This window comes from Populus nigra, chromosome 5 (assembly GCF_951802175.1).
Source record: "Populus nigra chromosome 5, ddPopNigr1.1, whole genome shotgun sequence".
Taxonomy (NCBI): Eukaryota; Viridiplantae; Streptophyta; class Magnoliopsida; order Malpighiales; family Salicaceae; genus Populus; species Populus nigra.
The window spans coordinates 10,187,492-10,207,127 of NC_084856.1; the positions used below are offsets into that span (position 1 = coordinate 10,187,492).

The following is a 19,636-nucleotide window of genomic DNA, read 5'->3' on the forward strand; positions in this document are numbered from 1 at the left end:
GGGCAAAGAAGCTTAAAGAAGCATTGAATGGGCTTGTTCAGAAATGGACCTAGATGGGTTTGAGACATTTAAGGAGCATGAAGGGCAGCCTTTAATCCATCTAGTTCAGGTCCAAGAAGAGCTCGTGTGGAACATGGGGTTGATGTGTCCGGCCCAATACCAGCCTTGTTAGGCTTGTTTTTCCTAATGCTACAAGGATAAAAAGTCAGCAATTGATTCTTCTAATTAAGTAAGGAAGTTGGCCATATCTTATTCCTAAAGAGAGGAGGACTATTTAATGTTTTTCCTAACTTAGGAAGGAAAGTAATTAAATCAGCAACAAAGGAGGAAATTTGTTTTCTTATTTGTCAAAGTTAAACAAGGAAATCCAAGCTAATCAAGGACATCAAGGGGGGTAGCAACACAAATTTTTCAAATCAGATTTGTCCTAGTTTATTTGGGACTTCTTAAGGGTGACAAATCTGATTCTAGCATATTTAGCATGATAATTTTCGGAATTTTATTATTTTTATTATTTTCTTCTTAGTTTTTGGGTTATTATTACTTATTTGGGTCAATTGTAAGTGGGCTTCATATAAGTCCACCTAAGGGGGGTCCATTAGGGTTTTCTTAAGTCTAGAGTCTGTATAAATAAAGGCATAACCAAACATGTAAGGTTACGCAATTTTCAGATCAATAAACTTCTTTGCTGCACTTATTGTGTGTTGGTGGGATAATCTCCCTTCCTTGGTTCTCTAAAGAACTGAAAACGACTTATCGAAGAACAACTGTCTTCGTGGCGTCATCCTTATACTTCTCGTTCGCGAATCAATATTCGTTGGGTGGGGGTCTCCGTTTTCAATAGTGCTGGTGCCTAGGTACAAGTTATCTTTGTGTCACACTCCTATCAAACCTGATTTACTTGGCTTTCCGGGAATTAGTGTCTTTGCGTGTGGGTTGCGTGACCACGTGATCACGAGGTTCGCATCAGTTCATCATTCCATTTGAATCCAACAGATTTTTTCACAATTTTAGTTAAAGGTGCAGCAATAGTACTAAAATCCTTCACAAACCTTCTATAAAAACTAGCAAGTCCATGAAAACTCTTTACCTCACTTACCGATTTTGGTGTAGGCCAATCCCGGATGGCCTTAACTTTCTCCTCGTCCATCTCAATACCCTGCGCAGTTACGACATAGCCAAGAAACACAATTTTTTCCATGCAAAAGGTACACTTCTTAAGATTAGCATATAATTGCTCACTACGCAACACACTAAGTATATTACGCAAATGATCAAGATGCTCATTTAAGTTCTTGCTATAGATCAAAATGTCATCAAAATACACAACAACAAACTTACCTATAAACGTACGCAATACATGATTCATTAAACGCATAAACGTGCTAGGTGCATTTGTAAGTCCAAACGGCATGACTAACCATTCATACAAACCATGCTTAGTCTTAAATGCAGTTTTCCACTCATCACCCTCTTTCATCCTAATTTGATGGTACCCACTTTTTAAGTCAATCTTAGAGAAAATACATGATCCATGTAACTCATCTAACATGTCATCAAGCCTAGGAATAGGATGTCGATACTTTACCGTTATGTTATTGACGGCACGACAATCGACACACATCCTCCATGTACCATCCTTTTTAGGCACAAGTAGCACTGGCACAGCACAAGGACTCATACTCTCACGAATGTACCCCTTCATCATCAACTCATCTACTTGCCTTTGAAGCTCCTTCGTCTCCTCGGGGTTGCTTCTATAGGCTGGACGGTTAGGAATTGAAGCTCCGGGCACAAGATCAATTTGATGTTCAATCCCCCTTAATGGTGGTAATCCATTAGGGATGTCTTCAGGGAATACATCATCAAACTCCTGCATCAAAGAAACAGCCACACTAGGAATAGCATAATCAAGATCGTTAGTGTTAAAATAAGCCTCCTTATACACAAGTAAGATCATTGGCTTATTAGTGAAAAATGCAGATCTGATTTGAGATCCCTTTGCATAAAAATTAGGTTGTTTCTTTAATTTTTCCACAGTATTATCATCACACAAGCTTACTTTCTTCACTCCGCGGTTTTTACCTCCACTCTCAATCGGTTTAATTAGTGATTTAGGTTTAGCCGAATCTGATGGTTTTCTCTCACCATTGTCCTCACGTGAATTTTCACTCTTCCCATCCTCACATTCCTTTTTTAATTTCATTTGATCATCATACACTTGTTTTGGAGAAAGAGGTACAAGAGTGATGATTTTACCATCCTTCACAATAGTGAACTTATTTCTAAACCCATCATGAATCGCTTTCCGATCAAACTGCCATGGACGCCCTAAAAGTAAGTGACTAGCATACATTGGGATTACATCACACAAAATCTCATCGGAATACTTCCCAATAGCAAACGCAATCACAACCTGCTTAGTTACCCTCACTTCATCACATTCATTCAACCATTGCAATCTATAAGGCCTCAGATGCTTAACACAACTCAGATTCAATCTCTTCACAAGAGTATCACTAGCAACATTAGCACAACTACCTCCATCAATTATCATGCTACATACCTTCTTTTGGATGTGACATCGAGTGCGAAATATATTTTCCCGTTGCTGATCTATATCATCTTCTTTGATTTGCATGTTCAGCGCATGCCTTATAACTAAGGCCTCCCCCTCAACAGGATATGCAATCTCCTCATCACTACAATCCACCAAAGGTGGCATCTCATCACTTTCAGATTTGTCACTTTCAGATTCAACCTCCCCATTGTCTCTTGTAAGCATAACTCTTCGGTTTGGACACTGAGATGCAATGTGCCCCTTCCCTAAACACTTAAAGCATTTAATATCTCTATCACGAGTAGGTTGAGATTCAGATTTACCTTTCCCATTCGTATGAGTATCCTTTTTGGCCTTAGATGGTTCAACCTTTGCATAAGGCTTTGGTTGGACAACCCCCTCTCTTTTCAAATTCGGCCTCCATGTTGAGGAAGATGAAGTCGAATTGGTCTGAAAACGTGTACTGCCCCTTCTCTTTATTTGCCTCTCCACCTTCGTTGCCATATGGACCATGACCTCCAATTCCACACAATGTTGTAATTCTACAACATTCACAATGTCCCTATTCAGCCCATTTAGAAATCTAGCCATGGTAGCTTCCCGATCCTCAATCACATTGACCCGAATCATGGCAATCTCCATCTCCTTGAAATACTCATCCACAGACCTAGAACCCTGATTCAAACCCTGCAATTTCAAATACAAATCTCTATAATAGTGGTTAGGCACAAATCGCCTTCTCATCAACACTTTCATCTCCTCCCACGACGCTACTGGCCTCTCTCCACTCCTTCTTCTACTAATAACATTCTGATCCCACCATATCAGTGCATAATCTGTGAATTCGATGACTACTAATTTTACTTTCTTCACTTCCGAATAGTTATGGCAATCAAAAATCCAATCCACCTTTTTCTCCCACTTCAAATATGCCTCGAGATCGTTTTTACCTTGAAAAGAAGGTATTTTCAGTTTGATGGCATCCAAATCACCATCTAAATCAGCATGTCCCCCAACACTACGGAAATTTTCCCTTTGGCCGAATTGGCCCCTAGTTCTATTCCCATAATCCCTTCGGTTTCTAGGCTGCCGAAAACCTTCCCGATGGCCTATGGCCTCATCCTCAAAACCACCATCACCAATATCATCAACGACCTCCTCAAAATCCTCATAATCAGCCCACCTTGGCCTTTCAGCCCTACCGCCATTGTTTGCTTTCAGTTCAGCCCCAAGCTTCCTCATATTTTGGGTGTTTGTACCAGCCTCGTTACCACGTTTCTCTACCCTATCAAGTCTGTCACTCACATTTCCCATCACAAAATTCATCCTCTCCATCATCTGCGTCATGGCTTGCATTTGGAACGTAAGTTCTCCCTCGGGATGGGGTGGTGTGTTGTTTTGATCTGACATGATAGTACCTGCAAAAATTGGTTAGTGGTAAAAAAAATTATCCTCACGTCGCTCGTGTTTCGCTCAAACACTCTTAATATCCTCACACGCTCACAACTCTCATCTCACCTTCCGCGGTTCTTGCGAAACTGAAACCAACACCAAATAGAACCAACTTGGCAGCGCAATCCAAATATATATATATATGACTCAAGAAGCAATACAAACTAGAAAACAAGCAAAACGAAACTGCGATGATAGTCTCGCGAGTAGCAAGCGAGTCTATCCGAAATATAAACGAAACTGAAGACTCGAATAAAAAACAGAAACAAAAAATATGCAAAATGATGAAACAACATCCAAATATGTTGTATATGATGAAGATAAACTGCAAGAAACGAAAACAACAGAAAGCAAGCGAATTTCAAAAGTTGACGCAAAACAGACTCGTTTACGAAGAGTTAAGTCCGAATCTGGAACCTAAAGTAAATGACATCCAATTGAGTTAAAATTTCAGATATAGTGTGATATCAACCAAAATAGACAGAATATAAAGTTTGAGCAATTTACGATAAGGTTTGATATACTGACGCAAAAACGTTATGAATCAGACCTGATTAGACCCGAATTTGAAACCCAAAGCAAACGATATCCAATTGACCCCAAATAAGAAAACAAATTTCCTCCTTTGTTGCTGATTTAATTACTTTCCTTCCTAAGTTAGGAAAAGCATTAAATAGTCCTCCTCTCTTTAGGAATAAGATATGGCCAACTTCCTTACTTAATTAGGAGAATCAATTGCTGACTTTTTATCCTTGTAGCATTAGGAAAAAACAAGCCTAACAAGGCTGGTATTGGGCCGGACACATCAACCCCATGTTCCACACGAATTGGGCTCTTCTTGGACCTGAACTAGATGGATTAAAGGCTGCCCTTCATGCTCCTTAAATGTCTCAAGCCCATCTAGGTCCATTTTGCTCCATATGTTCTGAACAAGCCCATTCAATGCTTCTTTAAGCTTCTTTGCCCTAGCTCTTGTGATTGGCCAAATTGGCACCTCTAATGGGTCGTTGGCATGATTACGCTTGGTGTTGGGCTGATCTGTATCACAAGAAGTAATAATGATCAAAGGCTGCAGAAATTTAGGTTACATGTATTTAAATAGTTCTTAAAAGTAACCCTAATGGATCTACCCTTTGTGGGCTGAACTAACCCACATACAAAACTGACTCAAAAACCCAAAGTTGTAAAGCCCATAACCCTATCAAAACGAGCCTTGGATCAGAACAAAGTTCTATAATCCAAAACATGAAAGAAAATAATAAAAATAACTAATTTGTCATTAAATACCATGATACGGATCAGCTCAACACCAAGTGTAATCATGCCAACGACCCATTGGAGGTGCCAATTGGGCCAATCACAAGAGCTAGGGCAAAGAAGCTTAAAGAAGCATTGAATGGGCTTGTTCAGAACATATGGAGCAAAATAGACCTAGAGGGGTTTGGGACATTTAAGGAGCATAAAGGACAGCCTTTAATTCATCTAGTTCAGGTCCAAGAAGAGCCCAATTCATGTGGAACAAGGGGTTGATGTGTCCGGCCCAATACCAGCCTTGTTAGGCTTGTTATGTTTCCTAATGCTATAAGGATTAAAAGTCAGCAATTTATTCTCCTAATTAAGTAAGGAAGTTGGCCATATCTTATTCCTAAATAGGGGAGGACTATTTAATGCTTTTCCTAACTTAGGAAGGAAAGTAATTAAATCAGCAACAAAGGAGGAAATTTGTGTTCTTATTTGTCCAAGTTAAACAAGGAAATGCAAGCTAATCAAGGACATCAAATGGGGCAGCAACACAAAATTTTCAAATCAAATTTGTCCTAGTTTATTTAAGACTTCTTAAGGGTGACAAATCTGATTCTAGCATATTTAGCATGCTAATTTTTGGATTTTTATTTTTTATTATTATTTTCTTCTTAGTTTTTGGGTTATTATTACTTATTTGGGTCAATTGTAAGTGGGCTTCATATAAGTCCACCTAAGGGGGGTCCATTAGGATTTCTTTAAGTCTAGAGTGAGTCCATATAAATAAAGGTATAACCAAACATATAAGGTTACACAAATTTCAGATCAATAAACTTCTTTGCTGCACTTATTGTGTGATGGTGGGATAATCTCCCTTCCTTGGTTCTCTAAAGAACTGAAAATGACTTATAGAAGAACAACTGTCTTCGTGGCGTCATCCTTATACTTCTCGTTCGCGAATCAATATTCGTTGGGTGGGGGTCTCCGTTTCCAATAGTGCTGGTGCCTAGGTACAAGTTATCTTTGTGTCACACTCCTATCAAACCTGATTTACTTGGCTTTCCGGGAATTGGTGTCTTTGAGTGTGAGTTGCGTGACCACGTGATCACGAGGTTTACATCATACCACCAATCCTTCTTTCCTTGTGTAGCTAGGATGGATAAGAAATCCTTATAAGAAAATGATTCTAAAACATTAATGATCCTTGCCACACTTGGAAATTATATTGTAGCTCATTAAAAATCCTTGTGGGACTAGGAAATTCCCAAAACAAGCTCCCGCATCCTTGTAAGAAAAGGATCCTTGCCAAATAGGAAGTCCACCAGTCAAAAGGAAGTAAATAACATAATTCGTATAGCCTGTTTTGACCTATATCGCAAGTCTTTTCCGAACGTGGATTCACTTAAAAATGTACCTTAACATAGACATTTACCTCTAGAATCTTATGGTAAAGTTTCAGCTCGATCCAACAGTTAGATTTAAAGTTATGCTCAATAGCGTAAAACTGAACGGTAAAAACTCTTACGCCAAAAATCCAAATCTGACCTTACTTGGGTCGTATCACAAGGCTGAACCGTATCAGAGGACATGGTCCATATGGCAACGAAGGTGGAGAGGCAAATAAAGAGAAGGGGTAGTGCATGTTTCAGACCAATTCGACTTCATCTTCCTCAACATGGAAGCCGAATCTGAAGAGAGAGGGGCCTATCCAACCAAAGCCTTATGTAAAGTCCGAACCATCCAAGGGGAAAAAACGATGCTCATACGGATGAGAAAGGTAAATCTGAATCTCAACCTACTCGTGATAGAGATATTAAATGTTTTAAGTGTTTAGGAAAGGGCCACGTTGCATCTTAATGTCCAAAGCGAAGAGTTATGCTGATAATCACCTTGGTGGATTGTAGTGATAAGGGGGAGGCCTTGGTTATAAGGCGGATGCTGAACATGCAAATCAAAGAAGATGATGTAGATCAACAACGGAAAAACATATTTCACACTCGATATCACATCCGAAACAAGGTATGTATCGACATCAATAGCATTTATAAAAAAAGGGAGAGAGATTAGATGAAATTTGAAAGATGATTCAATTTTACCGCAAACACATAACTCTTAGTGAACCATAAGCAAACCACCTTATAATCAATTGAAACTTCATATTCTGTCTATTGGGGGTGAGATCGCAACATTTATAAAATTTGGGCTTATTTTGATATCGTTTGCTTGAGAATTTAATTCAAGGTTCAATTCTGCCGCAAAAACACTACTCTTAGTGAACCATAATCAAACCACCTTATAATCAATTGAAACTTCATATTCTATGTATTGGGGGTGAGATCATATCATATATTAAATTTGGGCTTATTTTGATATCGGTTTCTTGAGGTTTTAATTCGGGATCTTCATCATCATAAAAGCCGAATCTAAGGAGAGAGGGTACTATCCAGCCGAGGTCCGTTGTTCCTTCTAAAGCCAAACCACCAAAGGCTAAAGTTGATGTCCCTACTAGTACCAAAGGTAAATATGAAACTCAACCTAAACATACTCATGATAAATGTTTCAAGTGTCAGGGATATGGACTAATAGGTTGAGTTAGCATTATGCTTCGGAGTGTTTAAACAAGAGAATCATGATGATTAGAGATAATGGTGATATTGAATAAAGTAACAGATCTGATTTTGAAGGCATGCCACCATTAAAGGATAATGATGGGGATGAGTTAGCATTACCACTCCTTGGTTATATGGCGAACACTTCAAGTTCACGTCAAGGAAGATGAAACTAATCAACAAGGGGAGAACATCTTCCATACGCATTGTTATATACCAAGTAAGGTGTGTAGTTTAATTATAGATAGTGGAAGTTGTGTTAATGTTTGTAGCACCACCCTTGTTAGTAAACTGAATTTGTGTATTGTTAAGCATGCTAAACCATATAGACTGCATTGGCTCAATGATAGTGGTGAGGTGAAAGTGACTAAACAGGTTTTGTGGTTCCATTTTTTATTGGGAAATATGTTGATGAAGTTATGTGCAATGTGGTACCAATGCAAGCAAGTCACATCTTGTTAGGGAGACCATGGCAATATGATAGGAAGGCAATTCATAATTGGGTTAAAAAAGGTATACCATTATAAAAGATAGTAAAACCATCACTCTTGTACCTCTTACACCCAAATAAGTGTATGATGATCAAATAAAGCTATAAAGTGAGCATGAGGCGACAGGGAGAGAAAATGAAGGTGAGGAACAAAGGGAGAAAAGACCATTAGATTCGGTCACCCATCCAAACACAAACAAACATTCGGTCAACACCCTAAACAAATCAGACCATTCGACCACTATTCAAAAACACTCAAATCTAGCCGAGAGTGGAGGAGTATAGTGTTAGATTGTGGTGTTAAGTTCCTTAGCTATTTTTGGAAGATTTATAGGAAAAATTAGGAACTAAACTCTTATTTTCAACAACTTGTCATCTTCAAAATATAGCAAACTAAGGCAGTGAATAGAACATTATCCCAACTTTTGCAAGTTGTGATTCAAAAGAATCTGAAAAGTTAGGAAGAATGTTTGCCTTTTGTTGAGTTTGCTTATAATAGAACAATGCATTCGACCATTGACTTTTCTCCCTTTGAAATTGTTAATGGGTTTAATCCACTTGCTCCTATGAACTTAATTCCTTTACCTTTTGAAGAAAAAGTAAGTTTAGATGGTGAAAAGAAGGCAAAGATGGTGAGACAACTCTACGAGGGAGTTCGACTCCAAATAGAGAAAAAGAATAGACTATACGCTTCTAAAGCAATAAGGGACGTACACAGGTTGTTTTCTAACCTGGTGATTTGGTTTGGGTGCACATGCATAAGGAACAATTTCCTAACCAAAGGAAATCAAAATTACAGCCTCATGGTGAAGGTCCATTTCAGGTTTTAGAGAGAATCAATGACAATGCATACAAATTGAATTTAATTGAAAGCACCATATATTATATTTCGGCTTATTTTGATATCGGCTTTTAAAGGTTCAATTATGCCGCAAACTGATCATACAAGGGGTTTAGGTACCTAGACATAAGAGAACGACTTATAAATTGAGTTTTTTTGTTTGTTTAGTATTATAATACTAAATATTGAATTTGAGATCATTTCGAGATCGTTTGGTCTGGGTTTCACTTCTATTATGTAAAAATTGCGTAACATGTTAGATTTGCATCAACTTTCAAAACATTATCCTTACTATTTAGTTATGTCCAAATCTTTTTGTTTCTATTATATTTGGGTTATCTAGGAGTCAAGTAATTGTTTTCGCTAATATTCGCTTCTGTTTTATTTTATGTCTTTGTTTCGTCCACAATTCGTACGAATTTGCATTGCTACTCGCAAAATTGCAATCGTAGTTTTGTTTTGCTTTGTTTTCAGTATATTTATTGATTCTTGAGTCTGAAAATTATAATTAGAGTGCCCTGTGAAGGCTACTGACTTTGATTTGTTAATTTCAGGTCCTAAAGAACCAAAAGAAAGCAAATTGTAAGGTAAAAGGCATAGTGAGCTTATTAGAGTGAAAAGCCTTAATTTTGTTTTTGTGGGATACACGAGAGGTGTGAGGACATATTTTGTGCTACTAACTAAATTTTGCAGATTCAAAGAATGTCTGAAAACAACGAATCAGTGACAAAACACTGACGTAGCTTTCCAATTGCGAGCCATAGGCCAACACCTTGAGCTGTTGTCTAGAACGTACAAGGATCTGAAAGATATTTAATGGGCTACAACATAATTTCCAAGTGTGGAAAGGATTCATAATTATTTCAGAATCATTTTCTTACAAGGATTCATTATTCATCCTAGTTACAAAAAGAAAAGAAGACTTCAGAATAAATTCTACCTTCAGATCAGATTTCCTAGTCTATTTGGGACTTTTTAATGGTGACAAATCTGATTCTAGCATATTATAATGGTGGTTGAGATGATCCAGGAAAGGTCAAATTCGGATTTTTATGTAAAATGTGCAACTATCCAGTTTTACAGCAACAGTCGTAATTCTCAATCCGACCGTTGGATCAGGCTGAAATTTTACACGGAGTCTCCTGACATGGTTTTCTACCTAGGGTTAAAATGTCATATCAATCAGAAATTGGAAAAGTATCGCAATACGGGTCAGCATAGGCTGTATGAATTTTGTTATTTACTTCTTTTTGACTTATGGACTTCCTATTTGGCTAGAATTCTTTTCCTAAAAGGATGTGGCAGCTTATTTTGGGAATCTTCTAATTCTTCAAAGATCTTTAATGGGCTGCAACATAGTTTCCCTGGGTGGCAAAGATTCATAAATGTTTCAGAATCCTTTTCTTACAAGAATTCCATATTCATCCTAACTACAAAAAGGAAAGAAGATTTCAGAATTAATTCTACCTTCAGATTTAATTCTCTTAGCTTATATGGGACTTCTAAAGGGCAACATATCTGATCCGATCATAGTTAGGATATTAAATTCGTATTTATTATTGTTATTATTATTTTCTTCTTAGTTTAGGGTTTATTTATATTATTTGAGTTTAATTGTAAGTGGGCATCAAATAAGTCCACATAAAGGATCCATTAGGGTTTATTTTAGTTTGGAGTCACTATAAATAAGGGCATAACCAGACATGTAAGGTTAGATAATTCAGATTAATAAAACTTCTTGTTTGCCGCACTTTGTATGTGTGTTTTGGTAAGATAATCTCCCTTCCATAGTTCTCTAAAGAACTGAAAAATGACTTATCAAAGAATAACTGTCTTCTTGGTTTCATCCTTATACTTCTCGTTTGAGAATCAATATTCGTTGGGTGGGGGTTTCTGTTTGCAATAGTGCTGGTGCCTAGGTACAAATTAACTTTGTGTCACACTCCTATAAAACCTGATTTACTTGGCTTTCCGGGAATTGTTATCTTTGCATGTGATCACGAGGTTCGCATTAGTAGTTTTTGGATTTTTGTTATTTTTATTATTTTCTTCTTAGTGTTATTATTACTTATTTGGGTCAATTGTAAGTGGGCTTAATATAAGTCCACCTAAGGGGGATCCATTAGGGTTTATTTAAGTCTAGTGTTAGTATAAATAAAGGCATAACCAGACATGTAAGTTAGACAATTCAGATTAACAAAACTTCTTAATTGCCGCACTTTGTGTGTGTGTATGTGTGTTGGTGAGATAATCTCCCTTCTATGGTTCTCTAAAGAACTCAAAATGACTTATCGAAAAACAACTGGCTTCGTGCGTCATCCTTATACTTCTCGTTCGCGAATCAATATTCGTAGGGTGGGGTTTCCATTTCTAATAGTGCTGGTGCCTAGGTACAAGTTATCTTTATGTCACACTCCTATCAAACCTATTTACTTGGCTTCCCGGGAATTGGTGTCTTTGAATGTGGGTTGTGTGACCACGTGATCACGAGGTTCGCATCATTTGGTATATTAGAGCTTGGCTCCATTAATCAGGTTATATTCTTCTGAAATTTTTCATTTCTAGTTGTTTCCACAAAAAACTTCATTAGTGTCCAATTTTTTTCTTCTCCTTGATTTTGCAGCATTTAAAAAAAATAGTTATTATGTTTGGTTTCTGTCCAAAATATATCAGTTGCATAAAAAAGAAATTCATTCAAAAAGACATTTATTGGTTTCTACCGTAGAAACTTAAACAAGGGAAAATTGGATCAAATCAACTTAGAATTAGCTCTTATTTGAGAATTGGATTGCTGGTGTCCTTATCGCACCACATATTGATTTTAGAATCAATTGGATATCGTTTTCTTTGGGTTTCAAATTCGGGTCTAATCAGGTCTGATTCATAACGTTTTTGCGTTAGTATATCAAACCTTATCATAAATTGATTAAAATTTATATTCTCTCTATTTGTGTTGATATCACACTATATCTGGAATTTTAACTCAATTGGACATCATTTACTTTAGGTTCCAGATTTGGACTTAACTCATCGTAAACGAGTTTGTTTTGCGTCAACTTTTGAAATTCGCTTTCTTTCTGTTGTTTTCATTTCTTGCAGTTTATTTTCATCATATCCAACATATTTGGGTGTTGTTTCATCATTTTGCATATTTTTGTTTATGTTTTTATTCGAGTCTTCAGTTTCGTTCATATTTTGGATAGACTCGCCAGACTATCATCACAGTTTTGTTTTGCTTGTTTTCTGGTTTTTATTGTTTCTTAAGTCACACACACACACACACACACACACACACACACACACACACACACACACACACACACACACACACACATATATATATATATATATATATTTGGATTGCTCTGCCAAGTTGGTTTTATTTGGTGTTGGTTTCAGTTTCGCAAGAATCGCAAGAAGGTGTGACGAGAGGTGTGAGCGTGTGAGGATAGTAAGAGTGTTTGAGCGAAACACGAGCGACGCAAGGATAATTTTTTTTTTACCACTAAATAATTTTTGCAGGTGTGTTGGTGAGATAATCTCCCTTCCATGGTTCTCTAAAGAACTGAAAAACGACTTATCAAAGAACAACTGTCTTCGTGGCGTCATCCTTATACTTCTCGTTCGTGAATCAATATTCATTGGGTGGGGGTTTTCATTTCCAATAGTGCTGGTACCTAAGTACAAGTTATCTTTGTGTCACATATCAAACTTGAATTACTTGGTTTTCCGGGATTTGGTGTCTTTGTATGTGGGTTGCGTGACCATGTGATCACGAGGTTCGCATCAGTAGTTTTCAGATTTTTATTATTTTTATTATTTTCTTCTTAGTCTTGGGGTTATTATTACTTATTTGGGTTAATTGTAAGTGGGCTTAATATAAGTCCACCTAAGGGGGATCCATTAGGGTTTATTTAAGTCTAGTGTTAGTATAAATAAAGGCATAACCAAACATGGAAGTTAGACAATTCAGATTAACAAAACTTCTTAATTGCCGCACTTTGTGTGTGTGTGTGTGTATGTGTGTTGGTGAGATAATCTCCCTTCTATGGTTCTCTAAAGAACTCAAAATGACTTATCGAAAAACAACTGGCTTCGTGCGTCATCCTTATACTTCTCGTTCGCGAATCAATATTCGTAGGGTGGGGTTTCCATTTCTAATAGTGCTGGTGCCTAGGTACAAGTTATCTTTATGTCACACTCCTATCAAACCTATTTACTTGGCTTCCCGGGAATTGGTGTCTTTGAATGTGGGTTGTGTGACCACGTGATCACGAGGTTCGCATCATTTGGTATATTAGAGCTTGGCTCCATTAATCAGGTTATATTCTTCTGAAATTTTTCATTTCTAGTTGTTTCCACAAAAAACTTCATTAGTGTCCAATTTTTTTCTTCTCCTTGATTTTGCAGCATTTAAAAAAAATAGTTATTATGTTTGGTTTCTGTCCAAAATATATCAGTTGCATAAAAAAGAAATTCATTCAAAAAGACATTTATTGGTTTCTACCGTAGAAACTTAAACAAGGGAAAATTGGATCAAATCAACTTAGAATTAGCTCTTATTTGAGAATTGGATTGCTGGTGTCCTTATCGCACCACATATTGATTTTAGAATCAATTGGATATCGTTTTCTTTGGGTTTCAAATTCGGGTCTAATCAGGTCTGATTCATAACGTTTTTGCGTTAGTATATCAAACCTTATCATAAATTGATTAAAATTTATATTCTCTCTATTTGTGTTGATATCACACTATATCTGGAATTTTAACTCAATTGGACATCATTTACTTTAGGTTCCAGATTTGGACTTAACTCATCGTAAACGAGTTTGTTTTGCGTCAACTTTTGAAATTCGCTTTCTTTCTGTTGTTTTCATTTCTTGCAGTTTATTTTCATCATATCCAACATATTTGGGTGTTGTTTCATCATTTTGCATATTTTTGTTTATGTTTTTATTCGAGTCTTCAGTTTCGTTCATATTTTGGATAGACTCGCCAGACTATCATCACAGTTTTGTTTTGCTTGTTTTCTGGTTTTTATTGTTTCTTAAGTCACACACACACACACACACACACACACACACACACACACACACACACACACACACACACACACATATATATATATATATATATATTTGGATTGCTCTGCCAAGTTGGTTTTATTTGGTGTTGGTTTCAGTTTCGCAAGAATCGCAAGAAGGTGTGACGAGAGGTGTGAGCGTGTGAGGATAGTAAGAGTGTTTGAGCGAAACACGAGCGACGCAAGGATAATTTTTTTTTTACCACTAAATAATTTTTGCAGGTGTGTTGGTGAGATAATCTCCCTTCCATGGTTCTCTAAAGAACTGAAAAACGACTTATCAAAGAACAACTGTCTTCGTGGCGTCATCCTTATACTTCTCGTTCGTGAATCAATATTCATTGGGTGGGGGTTTTCATTTCCAATAGTGCTGGTACCTAAGTACAAGTTATCTTTGTGTCACATATCAAACTTGAATTACTTGGTTTTCCGGGATTTGGTGTCTTTGTATGTGGGTTGCGTGACCATGTGATCACGAGGTTCGCATCAGTAGTTTTCAGATTTTTATTATTTTTATTATTTTCTTCTTACTCTTGGGGTTATTATTACTTATTTGGGTTAATTGTAAGTGGGCTTAATATAAGTCCACCTAAGGGGGATCCATTAGGGTTTATTTAAGTCTAGTGTTAGTATAAATAAAGGCATAACCAGACATGGAAGTTAGACAATTCAGATTAATAAAACTTGTTGTTTGCCGCACTTTGTGTGTGTGTGTGTGTGTGTGTGTTGGTGAGATAATCTCCCTTCCATGGTTCTCTAAAGAACTCAAAATGACTTATCGAAGAACAACTGGCTTCGTGGCGTTATCCTTATACTTCTCGTTCGTGAATCAGTATTCGTAGGGTGAGGGTTTCTGTTTCCAATAGTGCTGGTTTGGTAAAACAATCAAAGGTGCATTAATTAACTTTTCTTTTATGATTAAATGCCCTTTCTTGTTCTTTCCCCCACTTAAATTGCATATTTTTCTTGATGACTTTAATAAAAAGGGTGGCTAAGCTACTAAAATCACACACAAACCGTTTATAGAAGCTAGCTAAGCCGTGGAAACTCCTCACTTAACTGATTATTGTTGGCATTGGCCACTCTTGGATGCCTTCAACCTTAATTCCTCTCTTACTAACAACAAAACCAAGAAACACAAGCTTATTCGTGCAAAAGGTGCACTTCTTAAAGTTAGCAGACAACCTTTCTTTCCTTAGAATTTCCAAAATATATTTCAAATGCATTATATGTTCTTTCAAATTTTTGCTATAAATTAGGATATCATCAAAATACACAACTACAAATCTACCAGCAAATGCATGCAAATCATGGTTTATCAAACGCATAAATGTGCTTGTAGCGTTAGTTAAACCGAAAGGCATTACTAACCACTCATACAAACCATATTTAGTTTTAAAAGCAGTTTTCCAATTCATCACCTTGCTTCATCCTAATATGATGCTATCCATTCTGAAATATTAATGACTCCTTACCACACTTGGAGATTATACTGCAGCTCATTAAAGATCCTAGTTGAACTAGGAAATTTCCAAAATCAGCTATCACATCATTGTAGAAAAAGAATTCTAACCAAATAGGAAGTTCATAAGTCAAATGAAAGTAAATAACAAAATTCATACAGCCTCTATAGACCAAAATTGCGGTGCCTTCCCAAAGTCCGATTTACCTGAAATTTTAACCCATAGTAGGAAAACATGTCTGAAGAGTTCATATAAACGTTTAGCCCAATCCAACGGTCGGATTGAGAGTTATAACTGTTGCCGTAAACCTGGACTATTGCACTTTTTATGCCAAAATCCAAATCTGACCTTACTTGGGTCGTATCACAAGGCTGAACCGTATTATTCCCTCCCTCTTCAACAAGATTCGCCCTCGAATCTTGAATAGGATTAGTAGCGACTCTAGTAGCCTCTTGTTTAAGTCTTCGGAATTCCCTTATTGCTAACATCTTTCTCCAACAACACTATATAGAAGTAGTGACCGACAAGAATTTCAAATAAGCACGTCATACTAACCACTTGCGTATATACTTTTGAATGATAACCACAATAGCTCTCCTTCGTCTTTCATTCTTTTGGCGTTGTACCTTTTTTTTCCCATGAAGCTTGAAGTTCATAGAATAATCTTCTATACTTATCAACTTCTCGTCCTAAAACCCCTAAACCATGGCTTAGTTTTTCGCATCGTTGATCTACAATCCTCCTCTGTTCCCTCTCCCTTGGTGAATACATGACACAAATAGGGAGAAAAAACAAGAAGAAGACGAAGACAAGAATAGAGTTTGTAACAAGAAGAACACTGATTTAGACTTGAAATTACAAATCTGACTATCGTTTGGACCAAAACTGATCAAAAACAAACAAATATGAAATTGATGAGAATGAGTCAAACAATAGCCAAATATCCCAAATATGATGATAATATACTGGAAGGAACAAAATCAACAGAAACAAAACAAGTTTTGAAAGACAACGCAAAACAAACCCATTATAGCAAGACAAAACCCGATTCTGGAACCTAAAGAAAACGCACACCAAATGACCTTGAATTTAATATATAGTATTAGGATACCAAGAAAACAACAAATCTCATTTTATAGGTTGTTCTATTATGTCTAGGTACCTAAACCCTATGTATGATTAGTTTGCAGTAAATTTAAACCTCCAATTAAAACCTCAAGAAGCCGATATCAAAATAAGACCAAATTCAATATATGGTGCGATCTCATCCCTAATACACATAATATGAAGTTTCAATTGATTCTAAGGTGGTTTACTTATGGTTCGCTAAGAGTAGTGTTTCTATAGTAGAATTGAACCTCAAATTAAAACCTCAAGGAAATAATATCAGAATAAGCCCAAATTTGACATATGATGCGATAACACCCCCAATAGACTAAATATGAAGTTTCAATTGATTTCGAGATGGTTTGCTTATGGTTCATCAAGAGTTGTGTTTCTGTGGCAAAAATTGAATGATCCTTCAAATTTCAAATCCCTCTCTCTCTCTCTCTTTCTTTTTTTTCTTCTTTTTAATATACTGATATGATTAAAGACAGTAACAAGATCAAATATAACCTTCCTTTTTTTTCTTAGATGACGCAGACATGAAGAACAAGAAGATGGACGCAAACACTGAAAAACTTAAAGGAACACTAAAAAAACGAAAATAACAGAAGGATATGACTTGTTTCGGAGCCTAACTCTGATACCAATTGACACAACCCCCGTGATCACGTGGTCACGCAACCCACAATCAAGATTGAGATTTGATCCCGGAAAATCGAAATAGGTCTGATAGGAGTATGACACAATGGAAACCTGCCCCAAAGCACCAACATTATTGGATTGAGTAAAATGACGCCACGAAGCCAGTTAATCTTCGATTAGTCAGATTCAGTTCGTTCAAGAACTGAAGAATGCAAGAATCACTCACACGTGTTAAAACTGAAAAATTCAAAAGTAATTATCCTCAAAGCTGCTGAAATTTAGGTTACATGTGTTTAAATCGTTTTTAAAAGTAACCCTAATGGATCTACTCTTGTGGGCTGAACTGACCCAAAAACCCTAAACTAAAAGGCCCATAACCTGATCCAAACAAGCCTCGGATCCTAGCTCAAAACAAAGTTTTAATTAAGCCCAAAAATGAAAGAAAATAATAAAAATAGCTAATTTATCATTAAATACCACTAGCTTTTCTTTACTTGTGTAGCTAGGATAAATAAGGAATCCTTATAAAAAAAGGATTCTGAAACATTAATGAATCATTACCACATTTAAAGATTATACTGCAGTTTATTACAGATCCTAGTTGAACTACGAAATTCCCAAAACCAGCTGCCACATCCTTGTAGGAAAAGAATCCTAACCAAATAGAAAGTCCATAAGTCAAATGGAAGTAAATAACAAAATTCGTACAGCCTCTGTGGACCAGTATCGCAGTGCCTTCTCGAAGTCCGATTGACCTGAAATTTTAACCCGTAGTAGGAAAACATGTCTGGAGATTCCACATAAACTGTTAGCCCGATCCAACGATTGGATTGAGAATTATAACTATTGCCGTAAACCTGGACTGTTATGCTTTTTACACCCAAATTTGACCTTGCTTGGGTCATATCACAAGGCTGAACCGTATCAATAATGCTACCAACACTTGTCTTGTCACCTTGATTTTGCCACATTCATTCAGTCATTAAAGTCGGTAAGGTTAAGGATGTTTCAAGTTAGTTAAGGCCAATTTCTCCACCAAATAAATGTTGGTTACGTTTGTGCAACTCCCCCCATCGATAATGACACTGCAAACTTTGTTATTTACAAAGCACCAAGTATGAAACAACTTCTCCCTTTGGTTACTTTCTTTCTCTTTAATCTGTACATTGAGAACTCGCCTTGCTACCAATAAATGTCCAACCACAGCATTTTGCTCATCATCGGCATCCTCCAATGATGGCATGTCATTATTATCTACTTCTTCCTCATTCTCTGACTCAAGCTCTCCTTGAGCATTTATCACCATCACCCTTTGTTTACACATTAGTTAGCTATGTGTCAACGCCCCTGACATTTAAAACACTCAACATCACATGTTTTAGAACTCGAAGCCTCGGTGTTACCTAAAGTAGTGGCGATCTTAGAGTTGGTGTTCTTAGAGGGTTCAAATTTTGGCTTATTTTGTAGTTGCTCGCCCCTTTTTGGAGTTGTTTTCTACCGGCTGGTGGTAGCCATAAGTTGTCCACTCCTAGCCAATCCCTTTCGTTTGAATTGTTCCTCCACCTTTATGGCTTGATGCACCATATCCATCAAATCACCATAATGCTGCATCTCAACTATGTTCACAATCTCATGATTTAAACCGTGCAAAAACCTAGCCATGGCGGCTTCCTGGTCCTCTTCTACATTAGTCCGGATCATAACTACTTCCATCTCCGTTGTAACACTCATCCACACTCTTGGAACCTTGAGTTAATCTCTGCAACTTTTGATACAATCCCCTATAATAATGTATGGGCACAAAACGCTTCCTCATAAGCATTTTCATCTCCTCCCAAGTGTCCACAAGTGGCTCTCTACTCCTCCTCCTCCATCTATTAATCAATAATTGATCCCACCAAACAATGGCATAATAGTTTTCTGAAAATCTAATATGTCCATTAAAATTCGTAATGTCCTATCTATATACTTGGAACAAGCCTCCAATAATAGAAAACGTCATAACTACAGTTTTAAAAGCCACACAAATATTAACATAACAAGTCCCCACGTGTTTAAGACTCTTAAACTTCTAAAGACAGCCAAAAATAGCTAAATGAATAGATTCAATGTATTTTAAGATGGCCAGCCAAGACAAAGTCATTTTC

At 36.9% G+C, this 19,636-nt stretch overlaps 1 protein-coding gene across 1 annotated transcript; it reads right to left on the reverse strand.

Annotated features, from left to right (window-relative positions):
• Window positions 1–37: 37 nt before the first annotated feature.
• LOC133694391 (uncharacterized) lies at window positions 38–19,202 on the reverse strand. Its single transcript, XM_062115892.1, has 8 exons — window positions 18,988–19,202; window positions 18,655–18,799; window positions 4,079–4,098; window positions 3,744–3,854; window positions 2,567–2,702; window positions 2,149–2,503; window positions 1,136–2,061; window positions 38–49 (listed from the first exon to the last, which is right to left on the reverse strand). Exons 1-8 carry the CDS (start codon window positions 19,200–19,202, stop codon window positions 38–40), a joined length of 1,920 nt encoding a protein of 639 aa, XP_061971876.1.
• Between the last annotated feature and the right edge of the window lie 434 nt (window positions 19,203–19,636).

Bases quoted from the DNA above. Each gene is read 5' to 3' on its own strand.
- LOC133694391 (XM_062115892.1), bottom strand. From the start codon at position 19,202: ATGGAAGTAGTTATGATCCGGACTAATGTAGAAGAGGACCAGGAAGCC. The intron at 4,099-18,654 runs GTACAGATTAAA...TGTTGGTTTCAG, and splicing joins TAGCAAGGCGAGTTCTCAAT to TTTCGCAAGAACCGCGGAAG. The intron at 3,855-4,078 runs GTGAGATGAGAG...TGTGAGTGACAG, and splicing joins TTTCGCAAGAACCGCGGAAG to ACTTGATAGGGTAGAGAAAC.